At 38.7% G+C, this 19,884-nt stretch overlaps 1 protein-coding gene across 2 annotated transcripts in view; it reads left to right on the top strand.

Moving 5' to 3' along the window:
* The first annotated feature begins 921 nt into the window (after positions 1-921).
* LOC137969865 (fatty acid synthase-like) overlaps positions 922-19,884 on the top strand; it is a 44,978-nt gene continuing 26,015 nt past the window's right edge. The window contains exons 1-3 of one of the 2 annotated variants that reach the window (XM_068816253.1): positions 922-1,038; positions 13,822-14,633; positions 15,234-15,589. In XM_068816253.1, coding sequence (XP_068672354.1) covers positions 13,841-14,633; positions 15,234-15,589 — 1,149 coding nt within the window. In that variant the 5' untranslated portion in view covers positions 922-1,038; positions 13,822-13,840. Of the gene's footprint in view, positions 1,039-13,818; positions 14,634-15,233; positions 15,590-19,884 lie in introns of both variants that reach the window. The other variant, XM_068816254.1, reaches the window with a different exon arrangement.

The following is a 19,884-nucleotide window of genomic DNA, read 5'->3' as shown; positions in this document are numbered from 1 at the left end:
CTGTGGAGCATATATAATTGAAGTTACAAACGCTGAACAGTTTTAAAAACCCCCACCTCTTAAATTTTATCCATTCCTGCCTACTTTTGAATTTGCTGTTTTATTCAAACCTCCCTTCAATGTTTTAAGTAGTTATTTTTTAGGTTTCGATTTATTCTGTTTCCAGCTTTGGTTAAATTTCGTGACGCAGCTCCTTTAACCACCTGAAAGAGAGATTCGCGCTTAGCCCATGGCGGTGAATTCGCTAGACTAACGGAATAGCTAACGGGCTAACGCTGGAAACGTCAGCTCACAAATATTTCCTGCTGTGGTAAATTTAACATTATTCACTCGTTTGATAAAACCAAATTTTCATATTTCACTGTCACCGACCCAACACCACACTCGACGACTGAGCAGGTTCTTAGGATATACGTGTCAATTTTGTTAGTGTGTACTCGGCTTTAAGCAAATGATTTTTTTTTTTAGAAATAAGCCGCCCTCATGAAGTGGAAAGTTTTGGGCTATGACCGCAAAAAGACTCGCCCCCCAAAAAGAAACAGTCAGACCGTGGATCAATCGTTTTTAATTAAAGGGCGTCTGTAGAAACCAAGTTATTCGCTTTTGGTTCTCATTTTTCATTTCATGCTTTGTTCAACAGTATCATATGATTTTGAACTTAAATTGTCGTATAGCAATAGCCAACTATTAACATTTTTAATAAGAGTGAACGTACAGATCGATCACAAACAAATGTTTACGTTTCGTCACACGCCGACAACAGTTTCAACACGTGATTTAACCGAAACAGTCCAATACTTGTGCACGTGTTTGGCACTAATATACAGCGCCATGATTGGCTGCGAGTAAGAGGTGTAGACCAGGCCCACTCGACATGGCAACAAATCTACGAATAAAAAGCAGATCATGCTGAAATTTATCGCATATTTTAGTTACTCTGTGAACTGCATGCCCCTTGTTTTCATAGAGAGTTACCATACTTTTGCGAGGCTGATCAGAGAAATTAGATGTAAATCCTTTGAATTAATCCTGCTTTGGGTGAGTTTATCTTTGTTTATTGGTTGACATTCACGTTGTGGCCAGTATTTTTTGGCATATTGTTATAAGTTAATGATTTGACTTGTCAAAAAGTATTCAAGTCAACTATCTCTTTCTTTTTGTCTTTTACGCCATTTTCCATTTACTTCTCTTATCATTTATTGTAATTGCATGAGCATATCTCTTTCCTGGAGCTCTGCATATGTATTTTCTTGTGAGGGACATTTTTGACTAAAACTCTTCTTCTTCAAGAGTCAGAATTAATTGATGTCGACGACAAGGCAACGGAGAAATCTAAAGAAAATATGATTTAAATAATTTATCATTAGCATAATAGTTTTCGTGTATTGGTCGCAAAAGCTGTTCATTATTGCTTTTTGCACAGGCTTCCTGCGCAGTAGAAATCAGTCCTTGAGAAAATAAATTTTAACCGATAGGAAATGACCTTTCATTCGACGCAATCTTCTTTTCACTGAAGGAAAGAAATGTGTATTTGAAGTGCGGGTTATGAACGAAAGATTTAAGTGATGGTCACACTTATCGGGACAATTTGAGCAATTTCTCATATAGCCACCTGAAAAATTTAGGCGGCTTCAACGGGATTCGAATCCATGACCTCTGCGATGCGATGATATAAAGCTATGTAAAGAGAAGATGTTGAAGCCGCCTGAATTTGTCAGGTGTTTATATGAGGCAATTGCTCAAATTGTCCCGCTAATTGCGTGGATCACTTCAATCTTTCACCTCTTTTCAATATTACGTCATCACCGGTCGGCTACTAACCAATACATCTCTTATTTTAGTTTCCATCATCATGGCAGCGTTGACTTAAATTAAATGAGGTCATTTGTCTGTGTCTCAAGAGATTTTTTGGTTACATCGTGGCCTAATTAGCAACGATATAAAATGACAAGAAGTCCATAACCCAGAAGTCTGCGATGATCAGCATACGACGCTATTATCTTTTTTAAGAACGACTACTGCTTCCTTGTTTTGCACTGATAACGGCAATGCGTTCGGCGCCCGATGCGTGCTTTTGCATTTAACACGACCAATCGCTTGTGCGGATACTAGGTTGTGGACCAGATCGAGGCGTTGTAGTCTTCAGGCCCAATGTGGGCCAAAAGACTGCAACATTAGCCATAGTAGGGCCTGAACACTACAACCTTCACACAGAAGCAAAACGTGTGACGTTGATACAAAGAACCCTTTTTTTGTTAATCATTAACTGTTGCTACTGAGCAGACCCGCCAGCACGTGAATGATTGGTATGATATATACATATGACAATAACTGGATGAGTTCGAGCATGATTCAAAATTTTGGTTGCCATGTTTACAAGAGGACAACATACTTGAACAAAGACTTTCGTTTAATTTAGATGTTTTGTTAGTTTTACATGTTTAGTTTCTTCGCCTTCACCTTCATTAGCACCTAGGTTTTTCCGTTCCATCATAGCAACCTAGTTTTCCTTTGTAAGCTTAAATTTCAATCATTTTTCCATATGCACGCTTTCCAAACCTCGTTTGAAATGAAATTAGTTTTTGACACCTTTTTCGTTCTTAAGCTAGGATTTGCATAAACGTGGTCGGATTTTTCGGGTGAATCGAAACGGTTAAAGCTAAAGTTCGAGTGTAAAGCAAAGTTTTCTTATCGTTTTCGTATCGAGTTTCTTTGGCGTTCCTTCTGGCCAACACTTTTTTTATAGCTTGAGAAAACTATTTACATTTAGATCAGCCGTGACACTACTACTTTTTACTTTTTAAGGAGGCTCGAAAGGGTTTTCAGCTGAGCGCGCACGTAAGCCACACACGCAATTCTAAAAGCTGCTCGCGTAAGCTCATGATTCAAAATGGGTGACAAGAAATAAACAAACACCGCTAATTTCGCTCACCTTTCTTCTAATTCCTATATATATGGAATATAAATAGTTTACTTCATAGAAAGTGCGGCGTACGGGGTTTTATGCACGAGTTGTTTGTGTCAAAAACCCGAACGAGCGAGGAACGAGCGAGTGAGGGTTTTTGACACAAACAACGAGTGAATAAAACCCCGTACAAAGCACTTTCTATGTCGTAAACTCTTTATTACACATAACATGAGAATTTTCATTAAAATAGTTTTCTGAACGCGAATTAGAAACAAAAACTCACTAACAATAGAACCAAATGCAAATTTAATTTAATTCAATAACAAAGTACGATTTGCACGATTTGCACGATTTGCACGAGATGCACGAGTGATTGGCATGGAAACGCCTTTACGCTATCGCTGATTGGTTATACTTTCACATGTGAAATAGCTGTACGCCATTCTGATTGGCTGTATAGGTCTTTTTCACATGTGAAAATAAAGCGTATAGATTTGTACAAATGAGCTTTATGGAATAAAATTCTCATGTTATGTGTAATAAAAGTAGACATATCCTATTCACGAAAACTACGAAAATTGTACACAAACGGTTTAATGATCACTTAAATCCATTTGGGTTGGCCTGTAGCTCCACTCGCGCGTGCACTCGAATGAGCGGGTGACGCATGCGTAAATAGGGAGTTTAAGAAACGACGACCGTTACGGCAACGACAACGCCAAAAAGCAGCAATATTATTGGTTAAAATAACCAAAAAGATCGTGCTGCACGTGCGGCACGCATTTTTGAACAACTCCCTCCCGTACTCGTCAAAACTACTACGTGAAATGACCAGTTTTAAGGTTTTCACGACAACGTGGACTAACTACAGTGAATCTTTCAGTCTCACTCTTCACTTCAAATCCGTCCTTACCAATCCAGTTATAGGACACTTCGCTCATATTGACGAATATAAACAAGATGGAACAATCATGAAGTACTTAGAATAGCTCCAACTTATATTTTGAAGTGACGTTTTCGTCGCCGTAGCCGTCGTGGTTTCTTAAACTCCGTAATGCTGATCTTGTAACCCCCTCATTTTTCCTGATTTTGCAACTTTACTCGTTTATATCTCTGCTTCCGGACGATGAATTTTTTTTCATTTTTTTGTATGTTAGCTTAGATTAATTTAATACGTCTATCTTTCAAATTTAAAAAAATTCTGTAGGTCAAAAAGATAATTAGAGACACATTTCATAAAAGCTGATTTTTCTGAAAAACTGACCTACAGATTTTGTTGAATTTTAAATATTTTAGAGATTATTTCTAATATATCTGGTAACGCTGAATGGGAAGATTTCACCGTCCCTTTTTTTTTTTTCAAAAAAGACAAAATATATCTTGATTTTAAGGCTCCAAGAAATGCCTTACATCGTTGCCATGGTAACGTTATTTTGGAGGAAAATGTAATGTGAGAAATCTATGATGGGTACTTAATACCCTGGCCAAATTTCGTCGTGATATGATTACTCTAACTGTATCTAAGGACAGAATAGGTTTACTTGTTTGAACAAAGGAGAAACTATTTGGAGCCTCCCTAAGGTCTCGGTAAAGTAAATTTGAGCTTCTCGTTCAAATTTCTTGGTTTTGCAAATCTTGAATCGGTGGGCTGTGAAGTATGTTTTCCCGAAAGAAAAATTCTGAAAACTTAATTTTAAAACTGCGAAAATCTCTTTTTTGGTGACCCGCCATAATCTGAGCGCGAATAATGATTGACGTATCATGTCATCATACGTGAAAGGATTGGGTGTCAATTGACAGCTTAGCACGTGCCCGAACGCTGATCGGCTCAGCATAATTGACTTTCAAGTTGGGGGTGGATTTTTTTCAGCAGACCGTGAACTGCAGCTCGATTTGCTAGGGCTTTATTTTGACGCCAAAATTACAACTTCTCGGACCTCCTGTAGAGACGGGTTTAAAATATGGCAGTTCTAACAGATTATTGCACTAACCCAAATACCGTGTGAGGAATTTTTCGTTCGAAGACTGATTTTATGGCACTTTTTCTGCCCAAATTAAGTACGAGATGAGAGTTTCGACTTTCCTTCAATTCTTAACATATAAAAAACTCCTCACACAGTATTGGAGTGCATTCCTCTGTGACTAATATGCGACAAAGTGCTGTAGTTTTCGCAACAAAGTGAAGGAGCAGGAGCTTCTGCAGCAGACCTGGTCGTAATCTCGTACCCAGATCTCACCCTGTCGCTGGAAATGTGAGATCTGGTAAAGTTCGACAGTACACCATTTTTCATGGGTTACTAAAAAAGGTTGCGGCAATGCAATCTATGCTCCGATTGGCTTATTTCGCAGGGCACTTTTTCGCAAGCTCATGTGCTGTTTTGAATAAATGCCAGTTGGGCGGAGGAAAGTTTTGTTTCCTCCGACGCCGGAAAAGCTTTACAGTTGAGGAAAATCATTTTAAAAATTTGCCACGTTTGTGTAAATGGCACCGACGAAAGCCCCACGTACCCTGCCACTCGAATAAAGTTCTGCGTAGCTCGCTATGTGGTACGCAAAAACTAATAAATTCAAGTTCAAGTATGTAATTTATTCAAAACACTATTTCTCGTTCTTAAAGCGTGACTCGCGAATAAAGTGGTGATCAATTGTGAATTTTACGGTTAGATTGACTACATTTTTCATGAGATCGTGTCAATAAAATAGCGCTTGTTGCAGTGATTAGGTCTAAGCACTCTTCAACATTTTCCTGGTTTTAACGGTTTGGTTAACTACACTTTTCACGAGATTGTGTGAACAAAATAGCACTCCTTTACTGATTAAGCCTAAGCGTTCGTTTCAGTGATTAGGCCTAAGCCCTCTTTAACATTTTAGCTTTCAATGTACGGTTTGGCTAGCTATACTTTGCACGAGATCGTGTGAAGAAAATAACACTCGTTTATTAATTAAGCCTAAGCGCTCGTTACAGTGATTCTGCAGTTGCTCCGACAATTAAACAATCTCGACCGTTCAAAAACAATCACCTGTAGCGCTTCTTTCTGTTTCGGCTTAAGTTTAAGGTCTCCTTGTCCTCTACCCAAAAGAATCTCTACAAGAATACTCTCGAAATCCATGTTTATTCCGCAAAGTCACCCAAAATCACAACAGAGAGTACGAACATGCGCAGTGATAAAAAAGCCCGTATTTCGGGCCTCGCTAGCACTGAGCGTGCTCGAAATCGAACGTTACCAGATCTCCCTTCCGTATGACCGTGGGAGATCTGGGTACGAGATTAACTTGGTCGTTCTGAGTTTGAGGTCTCGTATTCAAATAATTCAATCTATTAGCTTTAATATGATTTATAGTTTGACCCTATACAAAAAATAGCGGTGCGACAATTTCATTTTTCCGTAGACACTTCATTTTCCTTAACCGAGACCTTAACAGAAGAGAATCAAACGAAAAGTTAACATGTCACTGATGTAAAACATCCTTAATTTAAAAAAAAATCAAGTTTGGTTCTGGAACTAAAAGAGAAAGGGGTTTCAGATGGCTTAATTTATGAGAAAATCTACTTCTGCACTCTTTATCATGACTTGGCAAAATATTTGACGAGCCCTTTCACAAGTTTTGTAACAGGGTTGGGTCCAAATGCTTGAGGAGGCAATTATGTCGGGGCGTGTGGAGCTTTCGTGATCAACTTCACGTGCGTGGCTTCAATCTTGGGGTGCGTTCTTTTGGTACTATTCCGGAATAGGAATACACGGAATAGACGGTATTCGTGTTCTTTTGGGACCTATTCCGGTTTCGGCATGAACGGAATACTATTCCGTTCATTCTGCTCCCGATAGCAGAATGAACAGAATGACCGGAATACAGTTCACTCGAAATAGGCAGAATGTGCGTTCTTTTGGGAAAGTTTTGGCGGGAAATGATACGAGGCCGGCTGGTCGCCCGCCGGCGGCTTGAAATTTGTAAAAGTTTAAATGGAATAGCGTGTCTACCGTAGATGCGGGTGTGCTGGCCTCTCTTCTGTTTCTTTACCAGTGCTAGAAGGAGAAAAGCTCTCAGTCTGTGTTAATAAAAAAAATTGCCCCTTGTCTGGTCAAAAGAAATGACGTTCACATTGATTAGTTTGTGCAAAAGTAGCGAACCTTTTTTCAATTAAGTCGATTTCAAGAAGAAGAGCATATGGGAACACATTTGCAGGCGCAAAGCACTCACAAGTACAAAAAATTCTTCGTCATCTTCTTAAGGTTTTTAGCAAATGAAGCAAAACGAGAAATCGAGAAAACCGCTAAACAACTGGTACTTATGGTCATCTTTCAACATTTCGTGTTCCAAACTTTCGGAAAACCTTTTTCGCTTGCCATGCAAATGTAATTGGCACATGCACAGATACAATAGTTCCCAGGTTACCTTCGCAAGTAGTATTCCGTTTTCAGAATATGTGTTCTTTTGCAAATTGATATTCCATGTATTCTGTTATTCCGTATTCGGAATGAGAACGGCCAGGATACTCCCAAAAGAATGCTCCCTTGGATTCAGCTACGTTGAAATACGGATAACCGTACTACAAGACCGACAACTGGAAAGAGCAATAGCCTGAAAAGGTGACAAAATCCTTTGGTGTTCTCACAACCGTTCAACCCAGCCATTAAGCGAGAGCAACAAGGCAGTAGTTTTTGTAGTTGCTTTTTTGCAGTGTGCGAATACTGCTTAATATATAGATTTAGCCAAGCCTAAAAACGGAGCTCCCTGGTTATTTATTCTTACCTCCTGTAGGGTTAGTAAACATAAAAAGTTTCGAATTGTCCGCGTTTTTATGTTTCCGGTTGCTGCTTTAATAATTAAATCATTTTCTTTGCTTTCTTTTGTAGAAAATGCATTGCCTAACTAGGGAATTCCACGGTACATTTTACGCTAAAAATCGAAATCGGTTTTTCGAGTGAAATTTACTTTGGAATTCACAAGTTTGGCAATGAATTTTTCTTGAACCGCATGAGTTTTAAAAGAAAACAATCACACCCTCAGCGAACGAATGGAAAAGGAAAAAAGCTATTTCAGAGTCAACTGTCAAAAGCCAGCGAATAGGAATCAAGCCAAAATTAGAAGCCATAAAAAACGTTTGTCAGTTCAAGGTCAAAGAAGAGTTTTACTGATGTACTTTATTCCACTAACAACAGCAACTTTTATTGACCTCGTATACTTCAAAAAAATTAATGTACATGAAATAAGAATTTAAATTTAAGCTACAAGGGGTGTTGGCTTCCTAAAATAACTAGAAAGTTAACAAGGCTAGGAAGCCAAACTACATAGAATAAATTACGACATAAGAGTCAGAATGATGCATACACACACATCCACACCAGCACACACACACATTGAACTATAGATAACTATAAATAGGACAAACAAAATTTACAAGGCATGGGGAGAAAGACAGATAAACTAGGATGAAATCCTGAATATAATAAACGAAAAATCAAATTTAAGGCAGAAAGTAAATCACAGAGTAAACTGGGAAGAAACTCATTACCCCAGGGAAAACAGAAACCAAAGCGAGTTCCATACCTTTGGTCCTTGAAAGCGAATATTAAATATTCCATAATTTGTTCTAGCTCGAGGCAGGTAATAAGATTGATTTGTAGTTATGAATATTAAGCACTGAATTGAAGAAGGTATCAAAATTGGAAGATAGTGACTTATTATGAAATGTATGCATAAAAAGTGCAATATGACTGAAATGTAACAAGATCAGAAAGCTTCATAATTGTTAATAATATCTAAACAGTGGAGTTGAATGTTCATCAAATGAAGAAAAAGTCATGATTCGAACTGCTTTTTTCTGTAAAATATATAAAGGCTTAGTTGCATTGCCGTATTTTTGCCAATTCTTGTTCCAAGCCAACCTCGGCGTGTTTCAATGAAATACATCAAAATGTGAATGATCTCGTTTTCAGAGATAACGTGAAAGAACTCTTGTCGAAAGAGCTCTTGTCTAAGCTTCGCCATTATGTTAATATTGATGTTCTTACTAATCTCTACTATTCTTTAATCTACCCATTTGTGACCTATGGTATAATTATCTGGGGTAATACATACTTAACTACATCAGGAGCTCCTGGGCTCCTGACTGCATCTAGTCCGGCAGCAACTACGAAGAAAATAGGCGTTGCTTCTCCCATCACCACAGAAAATGTTTGATTGTGGATTTTGGTAGAACGAAACCTCCTGATTAACGCTAGGTAGTTCGTAGACTTGATTTTGAGGTATAGGTTTTGAGTTAAGGGGGTGTTTTCTGACGTCACTTGGGCTCAAACATGAAAACGAAACTTGTTGCAAACGTGAATTACCGTTAAGGGCAAATAGTCATAATCATTTTGATGTGTCACGTGACATATCACGTGACACCATCCAACCAAAAACTGCAACGTAATAGTATGGATCCTATGGAATTGAGATATGTCTGTAAAGAGAGGACGTTTCTGTTTTAAAATATGGATTTTTGCGTTTTGGGGTGCGTTTTTTGATGAAAATTGTGATAATAAGCCACCCCAGGATTCCCGGTTCCTTGAAAATCTTGCAGTTTTATAAAGCAAATGCCAAAACGTTACCCTTCAAATTCTATTGAATAGCTTATATCACATATCTTGAGACTTAATTCTACGGAAATCAGAAAGGACAATCCTTTGTGGCGATATCTGTATGGAAACTGCGAAGAAAATAATACCAAAGAGTCTGTACTTTCTGATGCCCAAGTGTTCAGCCAGATGTTTCGAGCGCCACCCGGAAACAACTAGAAGACGAACGCAAAGTGTTATCTGTCGCTCAAGATGTTATTCATTCAGCATCCAATTCCAAAGTGAAGCTACCCAAGCACATAAGTATCGCTATGGCAATCCACCACCTCACAGGATCCAAAGTATTGATCACTCTCCTAAACCGCATGGATCATTGCTCATATTATGAAATTAAGTCTTAAGATATGTGATATAAGCTATTCAACAGAATTTGAAGGGTAACGTTTTGGGCATTTGCTCTATAAAACTGCATTTTTTCAAGGTATTTTCGAAATATATTTGCCTAGAAAATTGTCACTGTCGAGGCACATCGAAAAACAGTTAGGCAAGCGGAGTAAAAAAACTTCTTGTTCCCTCGCATTTTAAGGCCAAACAAACCAGCAACAGATCGATTATTTCTGTCCAAAAAGAGTACAGATGATTGTTATTTAATAGTCCAGTTAACAATAAAAATTCGAGTTTCATTCCTGAACAAAGGAAAAAAACGACTAAAGCACGTTTTAGAAATATGCATGCACTTAAAATAACTCATCCGTAGAAATAAGAAACGGTTTAGTGTCCAAGAAAAGAATTTGTGGAGTAACCTCTTCCACCAACTTTAAGGTATTACTGGTGTACCGTTTTGTCGTTCTCGTTCTCTTTCCCTCTTCTTTCGTTTCTGTTCTTCTGACATAGGCCTTCCAGGCATCTTGCAACGTTAGTAGATTTGAAATTAAAAATCTTAAGAAATACCAAAAACTGCAATTCAGAGCAAAAAGCAGCCCTAAACAAATTAAAAATAAACACTCAGCTTTAAGTTTATATCCCTCCAAAGCTTGAGTTGAACAACTACAGCTATATTATGTTAAACCCGGATTGAAACCAGCGAAAAATGCAAGAAAAATATTATTTCCAAACCGTACCTGAACACGAAAAGCATCGACTGTCAAGAGCTTTTGCTGACGTAGCATGGCTGTGTAGCCGCGTCGAGCCACAGAAAGAGCGCGAAAAATGAGGCCTCGTTCAGGTGTGAGTGTGAGTGTCTAACCTGACTTGAGCCTGCGATCCAATCAACAACCAGTCCCGGGTCAGCGGTCAACTTAAAAAAAACCCGCTGACCTAGATAAGGTCTAACTTGAGCCCGCGATATGGTCACGTGATACTGGTCAGCTGATAATTTGTTTTGACAGGTGTCAATTGACCATAACATTGATGTCCAATATCAAAGATGTAAGCTGTAAACTAGCTACAGTGTAAACTGGAGTATCGCCTCCTCGATGAGCTCTAAACTTGAACCCGTGATATAATTACGTGATACTGGTCTCATTGGCATACATGGAGGGGCGGACGGACGTACGGACGTACGTACGTATGTACGGACGTTCATGACGCCATGGCTATAAAACCAAATTTTCTCACATCGATGGGTTACCAATTTTTTTTAGCTTTGGTGCTCCGCTATTACCCCAGATAATTACACCATAGGTCACAAATTAAAGAATAGTAGAGATTAGTAAGAACATCAATATTAACATAATGGCGAAGCTTAGACAAGAGCTCTTTCGACAAGAGTTCTTTCACGTTATCTCTGAAAACGAGATCATTCACATTTTGATGTATTTCATTGAAACACGCCGAGGTTGGCTTGGAACAAGAATTGGCAAAAATACGGCAATGCAACTAAGCCTTTATATATTTTACAGAAAAAAGCAGTTCGAATCATGACTTTTTCTTCATTTGATGAACATTCAACTCCACTGTTTAGATATTATTAACAATTATGAAGCTTTCTGATCTTGTTACATTTCAGTCATATTGCACTTTTTATGCATACATTTCATAATAAGTCACTATCTTCCAATTTTGATACCTTCTTCAATTCAGTGCTTAATATTCATAACTACAAATCAATCTTATTACCTGCCTCGAGCTAGAACAAATTATGGAATATTTAATATTCGCTTTCAAGGACCAAAGGTATGGAACTCGCTTTGGTTTCTGTTTTCCCTGGGGTAATGAGTTTCTTCCCAGTTTACTCTGTGATTTACTTTCTGCCTTAAATTTGATTTTTCGTTTATTATATTCAGGATTTCATCCTAGTTTATCTGTCTTTCTCCCCATGCCTTGTAAATTTTGTTTGTCCTATTTATAGTTATCTATAGTTCAATGTGTGTGTGTGTGTGCTGGTGCGCATGTGTGTGCATGCATCATTCTGACTCTTATGTTGTAATTTATTCTATGTAGTTTGGCTAAGTTTGTTAACTTTCTAGTTATTTTAGGAAGCCAACACCCCTTGTAGCTTTAAATTCTTACCTCATGTACATTAATTTTTTTGAAGTATACGAGGTCAATAAAAGTTGTTGTTGTTAGTGGAATAAAGTACATCAGTAAAACTCTTCTTTGACCTTGAACTGACAAACGTTCAAAGTTTCTTTATCGCCCTTGCTTATTGATGACAAATAGCGATGAAATGTTTTCATGTCGCTGACTGTTTTCTTTCTTGTGTTTTCACTTTTGTGCTCCTTTACAAAAGTTTCAATCTCTTCTTGGCTGTTTCCATCGTTTTCTCTGTCGCCAACTCGTTCATTATTTGTTTCTGTCAAATCACCGTTGTCCAGAAATTCGTACTCATCCGGGTGTTCCTCCTCGTTACCCATTCTCAGCCGCTACAATTTTCAGACAAAAATTAGATGGTTTTTTAATTACCTTTTGCTTTGTTTTTGCAAGCCCGTAATCGGCCCGTGGGCATTACGGGAGAATAATGCCCTACAATTCAGTCACAATTAGCCAATCAGAGCGCTCGTTATATCGGCCACAAACACAAGCCATATAATAAAGAACAGTAGCGCCAACTGTACCGACAGTTAGTATAACGTGTGGAGTAAGAAGCTGTAGAAAGAATCTTTGTTGGCATACCAAAGGAACAGTTTTATCATTAATCCGGCTTTTTTATGAAACTAAGTGAAACACTCTTAACTAAGGCCCATGTTGTCTAAAATACCAAACATCTTTTTCCAGACGACCGTTTCACACTAAATTCATGAAAATGTTCATTAATCGCAGCGGTAATAGTACAACCAGTGCCATTTCACAAAGAAGTTTTAACCTGAAACAGATTTATTGTAATCTTCTAACAATACTGAGCCATAGGACAGACTCTTAAAGTTATTGAAAATGGTTTAAACCGTGTTCATACCCACGGCAACTTTAGCGTCGTTTAGATTACTGTTTAACAGGCGTTACGTGAGAGTGTGCTCTGAATGCGCGTACAAGGCTTTTACCATTTTTACAATTTTGATTTTAAGACTTTCATAGTAACTTCTCTGTTGGAGATTGTTGCATTAGAATCTATCCGTTTTGATACGGATTGGCAATCCGTCTTCCATTAAAACTTAGCTGGGTTATGCAGATCTGTTGATACCACCCTCACCTGGCTCCAAAGGTGGCCACTCGCTGAAAATACTCCAAGAACTGCAATGTTGGCGGCAAATAGTATGCGGTGCTTTATGTTAAACTGTAGCACATTTTTTATAAAAAGGGAGGTGACCTTGTGTCACACTCGATTTAAAATATGGCATTTCAAGGACGAGGAAAGGACCTACAAAACAGCCGCTAAGATGCGTTAAATTCCATGGAACGTAAATTGCTATGTCTCTCAGATAGAACAGGTGGAAAGCTTGACCAATTCAGCGGGTCATATTAACCAGTACGACCCAGCTAGATTTGAATCTTTTTGTTGCTTGATTCAGAGACCAACAATAAGCGACAAAAGGGTTGAGACACTTACCCCTATTTAGGAACACTGGACAAATTCTCCCCGTAACCTTTCCATCTAAATCCCTCTCCCCACAATAATGGTTAGTTTTTTATAGCCAAGACTCACTTTTTCAGTTAGCAACATTGAATGGGGGAGGGCCGGGGAAGTGTAAGTCGAAAATTTGACGTAGAAATGAATCTTTCATAATAATTATTGTGGTCTTTGCAGTACGGTGTCTCAAATTCTTTCGCCGCTCATCAGTTGTAAATAATATATAATCTGTGGTTGAAATTTATTTTTTTGGCGTTATTAAAGACTTTTGAAAGGACCGTACGGTGTTTTTCCTTTATGGATATTTACTTTGTTTGTGGTAATTTTGGTTTTCATTTGTCCAGCAGCATTTATATCTCCAGTAATATGGTCCAAAAGCTAGCTGAAGATATTGTAGTGGCAGGCCTGGCTTGCAGGCTTCCAGAGTCTGATAACGTTGAGGAATTTTGGTCCCATCTGATCAACAAAGAGGACATGGTCACAGAAGATGATCGTCGCTGGACGCCTGGACTTCATGGACTCCCTAAACGAGGTGGAAAACTCAAGGATATAAAACACTTTGACGCAACCTTCTTTGGAGTCCATGCTAAGCAAGCCAATAAAATGGACCCCCAATTAAGAATTTTACTTGAACTTACATATGAAGCTCTGATTGACGCAGGTGTTGACCCTCAGGGGATTCGCAATTCCAAAACTGGTGTCTTTATTGGCTCCGGAAGCTCAGAGGCTGCAGAAGCCCACAGCGCAAATGCTGAAAATGTTGTTGGATATGGGATGACAGGCTGTTGCCCTGCAATGTTTTCAAATCGAATCTCATTCTCATTTGACTTAAAAGGACCAAGCTTTACTCTGAATACTGCTTGTTCCTCATCCTTACTTGCTATGGACTGCGCGGTTCAGGCAATCAGATCCGGAAGTTGTGACGCTGCCATTGTTGGTGGTGTTCGTCTTACATTAAAACCTACCACTGCCGTAGAATTTTTAAGGCTTAACATGCTGTCCCCTGATGGTAAATGCAAGTCGTTTGATGCCAGTGGTGATGGCTACTGTCGTTCCGAAGCAGCTGTGGTCATTTACCTGACAAAAGGATCCGAAGCAAAGAGGATCTATGCTCATGTTGTCAATTCGAAGACAAACTCTGATGGATACAAAACACAAGGTTTGATAAAGTGCATTCCTAACAGCCATTTAAGTTTGTAAAAAAAGCCCGCACAAATCCATGACTGGCTTGCAGCAAATTCAGAATAATGTACACTATTTTTTTATAGTATTGGTGGTTTCTTTGAGAGCTATTTGGTATTTGGCTGGCTTTCAGTCGATAGCAATTTACTTTCCACCTGCCTTGACGAAACTTGCACATGAGAAATAAATTGAGAAGAGTATAAATTAAAGGAAGATTTAAAATCGCGAACAACAGCCAACCACCAAAAGGCACATACCATTAGAGTACATGGGAATTGAACAGTAGGGCCTACTTTTTGCGCCCTCTCTGAAGAAAAGTACGCCTGATCGTAGGTTAACATCATCCATGCTAAATACGCCTTTCAGTCAACCATTTTTATGTCTATTAATGTAGTGCAAGGTTTCATCTTACAATGAACCAAATTCGGGAAAGGCATTCCAGATATCCATTCTAAGATCTCAATAACTGCATTTGGCATTCTGTGTTCTGCAAAAATCCATGCCACGGAAACATTACTATAGTTTAGACAAATGAAAACTAATTGTTTTTGCCAATGATCACAATTTTAACATGTAGGCGTCACATATCCCAGTGGTGCAGTTCAAAAGCAGCTGCTGGAACAAGTGTATGCTGAGGCTGAGATCAGTCCTGCAGACGTTGTTTATGTAGAAGCTCATGGCACAGGAACGAAAGCTGGTGATCTAGAAGAGCTGAGTACAATAACGAGCGTTTTCTGCAATGGCCGGAACTCGGAGATGGATCCTTTGTTAATTGGCTCTGTCAAGTCCAATATAGGTCACTCTGAACCTGCATCGGGTCTGTGCGGTGTAGCGAAGGTCTTACTTGCTATGCAACATGGAGTGATCCCACCTAACTTGCACTTTAACACACCGAACCCTGACATAGATTCATTACATGATGGAAGAATTAAGGTAAGGGGCTATCAGAAAAAAGGTAAACTTATCAGTGACAATCGACACAGGTATATATGAGAGAAATTATAGACTTTACTGACGTTTTGCCTGTGACACCGTGTTTAAAAAACTCCCTTTCTGAGTGAGTTTTTTTAGCATAGCATTTAATAGCAGAAGTGATCTGCTATACTAGCGCTACTAAGGCTGCTTGTCTTTTTACTAAGACCATACGTTTGTCATACGTTAGCTTATTTTGGACACCCATTCAATCTCAGCACTCTGTTTACGAAAGCACTGTTAAAACCGGTCTTCCTTTGCGATCATCTTTCATAGGAAAAATCCTTTGCTCGTTATGCCTGGTCTAATGACTTAGCCTCATATACGATGGATTGCACAGAATGGAATTTTCAAGTCTTCTTGGATTTTTTATTCCTAGACTTTTTGAAGAATTTCAAACTTTTTTGGCTTATCCGTGCACATGACACAAAAAAGGAGAATTCCTAGGAATTTCTAGTAATTATTTTGAATCCGCAAAATTTTGGGAATTTCTTTTGCAAGGGAAAAAGCCAGAAAGTAAGTTTAAAACATGTAAAAAAATATCTTTACAATAGCTCAGAAACAATTAGTGGTACAGGATCTACACTGAAATTAGGTTTTAAAGAGGATCAATGCTATCTTTGTGATAGCTTTTACTGATCACACAGCCAAGTGCTTGCGTAAAGTTGCTATTTAAGTTGTTTGCTAGTATTTTGTGTATAAAAAAATATACCAAACGTATAGCTTGCAATGGAGAATCTAACTCCATTAAGAGGGTTGAACTTAAATGGTAGGCTAAGACTTGAGATCATTGCAATTATGAACATTGCTTAAGCAGTAAGGAAAAGAAAGCTTGAAAAATACAGGCCTGAACGGAATTTGAACCCATCACCTCCGACACCGGTGCGGTGTTGTACGAATTGAACTATTAAGCCAACTGAGAGTTGGTCATTTTTGTGAGCCCGTAATAGACCCATTGAGGATTCAGATATGATAGACTAAATACGAACGACATATACTTGAACTGCCGAAAGAGGCATGTCAAGATTGTGTCTTTGGTTACAATATGTGTGAAAAATACAATAGTATAGATGGCTATGGCAATCACCCTTTCTTGCGGTGTTGGAGACTGAATCGAAAACGTACAAGGAAGGCTTACGCTTTTGCAAACGTTGGCCGTGTAGCACTTATATTTCAACTGAATTAACTGTTTAAAGGTAATGTGAAGTGCCACATTCTACCCATGTAAACCATGTGAGCGTTTGCCCTACTAATGGAATTGGGCCCACACAAGGACAGAGAAAAACTCTGACCAGAGTTTTTCTCAGCAGTGCTCTTAAAGTGGAAAACTTAAGGCATAGACGAAACGAACTTCCCTATATGTCCCCTATAGTGATGGTGTGAAGATAAATGCACAGATAGCAAAATCTGTCCTGGAAATGTCAAAACCTGGAGAAGCCAAGGACATATACGGATTAAATGGATCTGTCAATTACCTCAAAAATTTCTGCTAGGATAAGCAGACAGACTAATGAGAAAGGATGCTAAATGGAAGTGGACCACAGAACTAGACGAAGCTTTCCAAGAGGTAAAGAAGCTGTTGTCACAGCTCCTTTGCTGAGCTAATACGACCAGAAGGTGCAGCACACTCTGTATTACAGCATAAGAGATGAAATGACCTTCAGGATGGAATGTGATTCCCTCTGCCCTACAGTAGCAGATGAGGTAAAAGTCCATTCTTCCCAAATGGGGGCTGAATCGTATCTGTAATGCGATGCGCGAAAGAATTTATTTTGTGAATCAGTATGTCAACATGGAGTAAAACGATGGCCCTCAACGAGATATATGAAACCTGTAGGAACAGCAAAAGGAGACCCTCTTACTACATGAGATAGCATCGTTCCTGTGAGAAAGGGAGAAATGGTCTGTTCGAATTCACGAAGAAACCCCCTCCTATAGCAAATTTTGGTTGGTGGACAAGTTACTTGAGACCAAGGCAAGCACATTGATCTGAAACTCAAGGACCGCTGTCAGTACCGATGTTGATGTTGGGATCAAGTAATTTCCGACAATTGACCACAGTTCTCCTCAAGTAAATTCGCCATGTTCGGAGCAGGAATTTAAGCATGCCACCAATAGTCCGGGAAAGGACAAATAAAACTGGAAAGCCCAGTCTGCTGTGAGAACGCAAAACGGCTCCTCGAGAAAACATGTGAAGCGGGTTCGACCCGAACTTAGCTATTCCATATTACAGACTTACATTCACGTCAGCATAGAAATCTTTCTTACGATAGTTAATTTAAGTGAAGCTATGATCTTCGCAGATTATGAACGCAATTTTTGCAATTGCGTAAAGAAGCCTGAAAAATTCAGGACTTCAACGGGGTTTGAACCTGTGACCTTGCGATACTGGTGCGACGCTCTAGCCAACTGGGCTATGAAGCCATTGACGTTGGCAGCTGGTCATTTGTGGGTTCAATGTTCCCGTGAGGAATGAATCAGCGATGAAATGATATACGAAAGATCTTTGCAGTTATGAACCCACAAATGACCAGCTCCCAACGTCAGTGGCTTCACAGCTCAATTGGTTAGAGCGTCGCACCGGTATCGCGAGGTCACGGGTTTAAGCCCCGTTCAAGTCTTGAATTTTCAGGCTTCTTTACGCAATTGCAGAAATTGCGTTCATAACTGCGAAGATCATAGCTTTACTTGATTTCATATCCGCAGTTCATATATGATCCATTTCATATATCATTTCATCGTTAGTTAATTTACCGTTATTTGTGTTTCACCCCCAGCGACTCAGTACCACGATTTCCTTAAAAAAGATAACCCTTGCGTCTATTGATTGCTGCCGGCCCACTAGAACTTAGAGATACTAAAGTATTTGCTATGTTTTTGGGTACGTTTTGTTTTCCCTTTTTTTGTTTCGAAAAAGGATGTTACTATGTCTGTGAACAGTTGAACGGATGCCCGTCACCAATGTGACCATTCCCGATAGGTCAATTGATTAGTACAGGTCTTATACCCCGTACACCTATAATCCTCGAGAAGTGTAATTTAACAAATTGGTGGCTTTTGAAGTAGTTTTCTACAGTTGTGTATAAGTCTTTTGTAAGCGTACATAAACGATTTGTTAAATCTTTCGTATGAAGTACTGTATATTTAACAATTATCTCATGAGCGCTTGCTGGATATGAGATGGTGCCAATGAGGCACGTAGCTCATATACCATGATGGCTAAGCCAATTTAAACTCTGGAATTACATTAGTCAATGATCTAGTTTTTAAGTGGTACACCATGCAAAACGAGTCACTTGTATTCTCATTCAGTATACTCAAGAGTCTTTAGATGAGTGTCTTTCCAAAGAAAATACACGTGAAAGGTGGAGTACCCTACTGTAAATAATAATAATAATAATAATAATAATAATAATAATAATACTAATACTAATACTACTACTACTACTACTACTACTACCAATAATAATAATAATAATAATGATGATGATGATGATAATAATAATAATAATCATAATAATAATCATAATAATAATGACTGTTTATTCACAAATCCATAGGAAAGTGAAAAGGAGATAAAGGAGGTTATCCCTATTTAATTTATCTCCTGATAATAAAATAAATTAAAAACATTAATAATTATTTACAACTGTTTAAAATACTAACTATAAAAATATATAATACATCACACAATAAAAGAACTTATTGTTTACCGGAAAAAAAAATGCAAGATGACATCTCAGTTAGGCTCGAGTACCAGCCGCTGTTTCGGGAAATGAGCCAGCGCTCACTCCCGAAATCTCGGCTGGACGCGTGAGGTGTACCATTGTTAATCTCCGCCAATCAGAAACTCACCTGCACAAATCCGTCTGGCATAAATTATATGTTTTGGCTGCGAAGGTATTCTTTGACCCGGCCTGTTCGAGGTTTACAGTGCTTTTAAGGTAGGAAACATCCAAGATTTCGGCAACGAAAAGTGTTCGAGAAGCTGGAGAATGGTATTGTGTCGGTTTCTACCGCCTGCGTTTGGAAACTTTACTAATTTTCCAGTTAGCGCCAAGGGCAAAATTTGGCCTTCAAATTCACTGCTATTGTAATTTCTCCTCAGATTTCGCTAACGTAAGAGGAAGTACAATTCCTCAAGATCACTTGAAATTCGCCGCCGGGATGAATTTAATAAAACTAACATTGATCATTTAACCACAAACGCAAGCTCGCATCATCTGGAAGCCTCGCACAGACGTTTTAAGCATTGT

The sequence above is a fragment of the Montipora foliosa genome, chromosome 9 (assembly GCF_036669935.1).
Source record: "Montipora foliosa isolate CH-2021 chromosome 9, ASM3666993v2, whole genome shotgun sequence".
NCBI classification, from domain to species: Eukaryota; Metazoa; Cnidaria; class Anthozoa; order Scleractinia; family Acroporidae; genus Montipora; species Montipora foliosa.
This window is presented reverse-complemented; position numbering and strand designations above follow the sequence as displayed.